The sequence below is a fragment of the Neolamprologus brichardi genome, chromosome 20, assembly GCF_056152115.1.
Source record: "Neolamprologus brichardi isolate AB-2024 chromosome 20, ASM5615211v1, whole genome shotgun sequence".
Taxonomy (NCBI): Eukaryota; Metazoa; Chordata; class Actinopteri; order Cichliformes; family Cichlidae; genus Neolamprologus; species Neolamprologus brichardi.
In genome coordinates this window covers 24625627-24633143 of record NC_142123.1, presented here as the reverse complement: position 1 = coordinate 24633143, position 7517 = coordinate 24625627, and the positions used below count along the sequence as shown (strand labels likewise).

The 7517-nt window shown below is 41.2% G+C and overlaps 1 protein-coding gene across 2 annotated transcripts in view; it reads left to right on the top strand.

The window, feature by feature from the left end:
- Positions 1 to 716: 716 nt before the first annotated feature.
- Positions 717 to 7517, top strand: part of LOC102794447 (acid-sensing ion channel 1-like) — a 66496-nt gene continuing 59695 nt past the window's right edge. For both annotated transcript variants that reach the window (XM_006796516.2, XM_035910203.2), the window contains exon 1: positions 717 to 1818. In XM_006796516.2, the coding sequence (XP_006796579.1) occupies positions 1457 to 1818 (362 nt within the window). In that variant the 5' untranslated portion in view covers positions 717 to 1456. The remainder of the gene's footprint in view (positions 1819 to 7517) is intronic.

The following is a 7517-nucleotide window of genomic DNA, read 5'->3' as shown; positions in this document are numbered from 1 at the left end:
TCAGGAAGAAACTATTATTAAATCCCTCATTTATACAGGTAATCTTATGTGAACGAAAAAACATACAAAAATTGAGTCAGCCACATAAACCAACACATATTACAACGCACTTACTGCATCTCCCTTAGATAAAACAAAGGGGGTTGAAAAAAGTTGCTTTTTTTCGGTTACTCAAGCTGGTTGTTAAGTATTTAGAAACGTGTTAGTTTAACTCAGCAACGTAAAGTAAAATAAAATTCCTAGACACAAAAACAAGTTTTGTCCTTTACTTTGTTTGTCTAAGAGCCAGGACAAAATAAAAATGAAAACGCACAGTTCTTTTTGGTGACACAGTCACTGACTTAAATATATGCCAAGTAGCTGTTCTTATATGCCCAGTGAATCACCAAAGCCTCATTTAAGCCCCGAGGCAAGTTTGAAAACGTCCGGGGTTGTATATTTTAAGGATGGTGATATCCTTTGATCATTTTAGACCAAAGTTAACAATCTGTATAGATGACTTGCTCAATATTCTATTGAATCCCTGAAATATCGATTGGGTGTAAATCACTGATTAAATTATATTTTTAAATAAATATATCCCAAGATAACAAATTCACTTTAATCTGCACAGTCTCTGAAATCCCACCTCTCGCTCTTCCTCTCTGTTTTTTTCTTCCTCCCGGCTGCCAGCTTGTGTAGTGCTGATATATAAAAAACAACTGGAGTAACTAACTCGCAGGTGAACAGCAGAGCTTCAGTCCACTGCTGCTTGCAGACAGACATAAACGAGCGCGCGGGGGGAGGAAACCTCACGACTCACCAGAACAACCAACCATCTGACTCCTAAACAGGTTTTCAGATTCCTGAGTAGTCGAAAAAAAAAAAAATCTCCGGGTCTGACCTGAAAATCTGCGGACTGACTGTAAGGGGCATGCGTGCAGCGCAGCTAGAGGAACTCTTTATGAACGGGCTGAAGTGCCAAGAAGGATTTCCATTTCTCCCACAGCTCCGGCTTTCTTCTCGCTGTCGCGCAGGAACGACGCGTGCTTCACTGGACTTATAATCGACCAGCGAATTTCCAGGCTGATGAAACACTTTGTCAACCCTTATATTGTTCTTTGCTTTTCTGCAGCCCAGCGAGAAACCTGCAAAACATCATTGTAGCGCAGCGGTGATGGACATTCGCTTTGGCGTCTCGGTTATGCACGCATTGGAATCATTGTGCTTTTTTTTCCAAAGGCGCTACTTCTGCACACATCTCTCGCTCGCCTGACTTTCTTTAAAGCTTAAAATGTTTTGTCGGTGTGTATGAGCGATGGCGCCCGAACCGCACCAGGTGACGGAGAGGTTATCTGCACGTTTGGACCTGTTCGCGTGGATAATGAGAATTTATGCCACAGGTGAATGAATATTTTCTGTTTTGAAGCCGCTTTCTGACTCTGGCATACAGCTCGAGAGGGCTGCACGGTGAACAATGGATCTCAAAGTGGAAACCGAAGAAATGGAGTCAAATCAACCTCCACCCATAGAAGTTTTTGCGCACAGCTCGACCCTACACGGAATCTCTCACATCTTCACGTACGAGCGGTTCTGCGTCAAACGCTGCCTGTGGCTCGTGTTTTTCTTGGGCTCTCTGACCTTCTTGCTGTACGTGTGCGTGGACCGGATCCACTTCTACCTCGAGTACCCTCACGTCACCAAACTGGATGAGGTCACGACCCCGATCATGACGTTCCCCGCCGTCACTTTCTGCAACCTGAACGCTTTCCGCTTCAGCCGCGTGACGCGCAACGACCTGTACCACGCAGGGGAGCTGCTGGCCCTTCTCAACCAAAGGTAGCTGTTAAAGAAAAGTTAATAGAGAGCGCTCCGAATTTAATTTCCAACTCTGCCTCCGCTACAGGAGAATTACTGCATTTAATATTTCCCTTTTAGCTGGGCATTTAAAACGCCCCATATTTTTTACACAGGTGCAGTGATTAGCACTGATGCCTCATAAAAAGAAATTCCTGAGTTCGAACTCCGGAAGGGTGGAGTTTGGGTACTTTGACTTCCTCCCACACAAACGGGTACAAATGTGCAAAAACATGCACGCTAGGTTAATTGTGTGAATATGAGCTGTGCTAACTAGTGGCCTGTCCAGGGTGTATGACACTATGCCCCATGACAGCTGGGATAGGCACCAACCACCCACCAGGCGTACCTGCTTTTCACCTTATGATAGTTAGTAAAGTAATTCACACTTTCAAAGTTTAGATAAAACATTTAATGTTTTCATCAAACGTTGTTCCAGACTAATTAGCAAATTATCTTTCAATATTCTGGTTTTTGTCCATTTAGACATATTTTTAGAATAAATCATACATACTTCTAGGTGATATTTTCAATACAGGAATGTAATAGAGTGGTTATATTTTGCAGCATTGTTACTAAAAGCTGGCAGAAGTCTAAGAAAGGAGAACAATAAATTCCCTCCCACCTGATGAGCATGGCATATGCACTAAAATAGGGTTACGCTGACTTTTGGCTTCACTTGGGATTCCAAACCTGCTTTCCTGTGGAAAGAACTCTACTTAACCCACTATCCCACTATGTCTTACCACTTTCTACTACTCTATGACCTCTGTGGCCAAATTCTTGCATTACAGGCTAGAGAAGGTGCAGTAGTCTAGTTACGTCTTAGATCACTTAAACTACAATGTGCTGAAAGGTTAATCTGGATTTTCTTTTAAAGTCCAGTGGCCCCACCTTCAAAGCATATCCCAGTTTTAAGCATAGGATTGAGTTCTTCATCCCCCACTGGCAGTTTGCACTCCTTTATCCAGCAAGCTCTAATAGTTCATACCTTGTTGAGTGATTCAGTGCTTGGAGAGAGCATGCTTGGCAGGCTTGAATTAACTAAGGCATACTAATCAGAAAACTCCAGCCGCCTTGTTGGTGCAGCTGAAGGCTCTGGGTAATGGAGCTGGAAGCAGCGTCGTACTGTACAGCATGCACAGGAGGAAAAGCTGTGGAAAGTCTGCTTCCTTTGATTGCAAGTGAAATGGCAGACGCTGTGGGTATTTTTTTTTTTTTTTTATTTATTTATTTTTTTTTGTCATTCACATACTTACATCCTTCATGTCGGTGAAACCTCACCAAAAATTCTCCTCCTGCACATTAAATCTACTCAGTAGATTTTAATGTTATATTACGTGGAGATGTTCAGAATGAATGCTGATTATCATCACGCACAGGGCTGTTGAAGAGGCAGGGAAGAACAAGAGGCTGTGTTAATCCTTGCTTAAGACGCTGTTTGATTGCTCTCCCTGTGGTGTTGTAATATTTTTTTCTTCCAAATGTCAACAGAGGTAGCAATAATGCAACAATTAGCAAGATTTTGACATTCACTACAATCAGGGCTCGAGAGCATTTCAGGAGAGTTTGGACCGTTGTTTCACCCGAGTCATCAAAAACACAAGTGTCCTCCGATTATGTCAGGCTTGAACATGTCTGTTAAAGAGATCAAGGAGAAGACTCAGCATCTGGTGGATTTACTTTAACATGGAGATGAAGACAGTTTCTATTCTATATCTTTAACAGAAATCCCAGATTGAAGACTAAAATTAGCTTTGTTTTCCTGTGAGGCTGGTGTGGCTGATAATTAACACTTGCCATCTGGATTTTTCTACATCAATTCATCTCCTAATCCCACATTTCAAGGCAGCAGTTCACAAAGAATTTTTTGTCAAAGTTGGCCACCAAACCAGAAAGGGGTTGAATTTCCTTCTAAGTTTCTTTCCTTGTGTACTTATCTCAACTCTTACACTCTGAAGTAGGTTTAGTGCTCATTATCCTGCCTCCCTGGGCAAGGTAGAGAGGCGATGCAACAGCACACTTAGCTGTTATACCCCAGCCAGAAATGAAAGTGCTCGTGGCATGAAATCCATTTAAGATTGTTCTCCACCTACTTCCCATGTTTGGAGTCACTGGTCTGGGAAATGTCTTGTGGCATGATATTTAAGCTGTGCACATACTGAAGTGTCAGTCTCTGCTGATCCTGTCGGCTTGTACTTCTGGGATTTTATCTCATAAGTGCCTTCTTGGCAGGTCTGTCCACAATACAAACAGCAGGGAGTCAATGCCTCTCCTCAATTAAGTTCACTTTCAATCAAACAAAAGCGCTCCCTGCCCCATCTTAATAAGGTTAGGCTCTTCTTAATGTCTAAAATCTGTGAACTGATTTTTAAAGCAGAATGAGGCTAGTTGTTATTGATCTGTTGTTTTGATGATTTCACTTGGTTGGATCCCCTTTTGCCTTCTGCAAAATGGGGGAAAAAAAGCATTTACTGCACCCTATGTTTTTATAAGACATTTTAATAGCTTGGCATAATTGCACATTACCGACTCCATTCTTAAAGTAAGCAGCCACTGGATCTCATTCTTATTCATGTTGCACATAAAACACATGGTGTGTATTAATTGTATTTGCCACAATAAAAGACCATATTCATAGTACATTCATATGAGAAATTTCTAAAAAAAAAAATCCTTTCATTTGAAGCAGCGTTTGAGGTGGGGTGAGATGGGGGGCTGGAGTAGTCTGCTCTTTGGTGAGTCCATTAAAATGGTGACATTTTTAATAATAGCTCAGTGGGAGATCACAGCAAGGCTGGAGAGCGGCTGCATTTACAGCTATTCTGCTCACTTTTAATACAAGGCAGCGTGGTCAGATTTTTGTGAGCTCCATTAAATGAAAGTAAATTTCCCAGTGCTACCGATAATACTGCATATGATGTGGGTTGTCTGGCTCCCCACTACGTTACACATAGGCCTTTATAGTTAAGAGTCTGTCAGGAGAAACAGACGAAACCAACAGAAATGTAACTGAATGCCAAGCTATCAGTGAGGCAGAGCTATGTTAAACATCATACATGATATTACAGCTGAGAAACTCTCATTGATATGGGTATTAAATGCTAAAACACAGACATAATTAAGCTTTTTGATTTTTTTTCTGTTTAATATACTATCTTCTGCTTTTAATGTTCCCAGTGTCTCCTGTTTCCCTGTCTTTGTCTCTCTCTTTCTTGTTTTTATGCTCGTACCTTCTTTTATCATTTATCATTTATTTATTTATCACTTCCTTGCCTGCATCTTCGCTTTCTGCCTTCTCACTGATTCCTTGATTGTTTCAGCATGTGTCTTATCTTCTGCTGTCTGATTTCCTTCCCCTGTGACTGTCTGTCCTGCTTTGATCGTTTCCTCATGTGCGTACTTGTTTAAGCAGCTTTTTGTGCATATGTAGTCTTATCTTTACCTTTTGTTCATTGTCAGATTGTTTGCTCCCTGAACCTGTTTTTATGGGAAAAGAGTTAGCTTTTTTATTATTTACTGTACTTTTCCTTAGCATCCTGTGACGGTCCCCACCATTAGCAACTATACAGATATCAATTGTGGCCACTCTAGGGTCAGTTACTGGATGCTACTTTATTAATATTCCAAGATGGCTACAATAACTATGCAAACTTTTTGATGTTAAGCTTGTTAGCTAGCTGACATTTGCTAACTTAACTAAAATGCGTATTTGATATAATTGAACGAAGCGCACAGACAAAGATTCAGAAGGTAAACGGACAATCTGATAAAAGGACAAAACTATGCACTTACTGGCTAAGTACTTGCTAAAGCGAGCAAGAAAAGTGAGTTAAAAGTTCAAAAGTGGCGTTGTTGGTGGTGCCACACAAACTAGTTTGGGATTTGAGAAGCTGTTGATCTGCTGGGGTTTGTTTTTCCAACAGAAGCATCTTCAGGTTTTACAGGGAATGGTCCCCTCCCAAAAAAGTATAAAATATCCATTGAATGGGAGTGCTTTGGGAGAAAATGAATTCCTAATGCCAGAGATTAGTGGAGACTAGTCAAAATGTTTCCAGCTGTTAGGAAGGCAACAGTAACTCAAATAACCACTATTCAGAAGAGTATCTCTGCGAGTACATTAAGTCAAACCTTGAAAGATATGGGCTACAGTAGCAGCAGATTACACTGGGTGTTACTAATGTCAGATAGAAACAGGAAATGGAGGCGACAGCTCACCTGTGCTCTGTTGTGGTCTGATGAGTCTCGAGTTCTGCTGGAACATTCAGATGGTAGAGTCAGCATGAAAGCATGGATCCATCCTGCCTTGTACCAGTGGTTCTTGGTGGTGTGCCCCTTAGTGGCAGTTGATCATTGTTCAAATGCTTCAGCCTACAGCCACGGTTGCTGCTGACCATGTCCGTTCCACTACGACCACAGTGTACACATCTTCTTGATGGCTGCTTCCAACAGGATAACGCACCAGAACTCAGATCACATCAAATGTTGTCCACAGCCACCAAAATCAAGAGTGTCTTTGGGATGTGGGTAGAACGGGTGATTTGCATCATGAATGTGCAGCCAGCAAATCTGCAGCAACTGTGTGATGCCATCTTGTCAACATGGATCAAAATCTCAGAATTTTTCCTGCACCTTGCTGAATCTGTGCCATGATCATTTAAGGCACTTTTTAAGACAAAAAAGAGTCCACCCTGGTACCAGCAAGGTGTAGCTAATGAATTGTCTGGTGTGTATGTGTGTATGCACACTTAGATGGCTGATTTCAGAAAGAGACACAATTAAGGTGGACCAGAGGGCTCAGGAGCAAAAACATGGAGATACACAGAACGAGACTTCAAAGTAAAACCGGAAATAACAAATAGCTTACACTGATGGGGAAGCACAGAAGGAAGGAGAAAATTCAGCAAAAGGACCGGAAACCAGCACATATAACAGGGACCATGACTGTATTTGAGTATGTTCATGAACTGCTAGCTGGAGAATGCTCTCTGGGATGTGGGTGCACATGTTTCTTTGCTAATGTCCATAATCTAAGTAACAAAACTAAGTTTTGTTGATTGATGAAACAAAAATGAGCTTCTGTCAAAATGATCGAAAGAGCACCATGTGAAGCAAAAAGCCATCACGTCTCCCACCATAATGTCTCATCTTTCAAACACGGTGGTAATTCTGTTATGGCTTCCTCTACCAGCTGAACTGTGACCCAGAAATATATTAATGATTCCATTGTTCTGAAAAATTCCCTTTTTTCACCATACCTCTGCCATGGATTTAAAAGATTTAGTTACTCTTACTTCTGAAGGAGACAGCTTAAAAATGCACATGAAAGTTTAAGTTTAATCCAATCAACATAAGGTTGGTTCAAATTGAAATACCATGCAGCCTGGAACTGTTGCAGTGAAGGGACTACTGGATTAATGGTCTTGTACAGCTCCTGTCTCAACTTTATATAAACTAAAGCTTTACACTTTGGTAGTCCTTGTCATCTGAGAGGTGGAAAATGCCACAGAAAAACCATCTTGTACATTTTTGTCGTCTGGTTTTCACACCTTATGATTTATTGTGCAGTATTATTTTTAGATTGAGGAGAGTAAAGGTTCACTGGTATAGACGCTCATAAATTTTCTTGGAAGTGTACAAAAAAACCCCTACAAAGTCTATGATAAGGGAGCGATTAACTG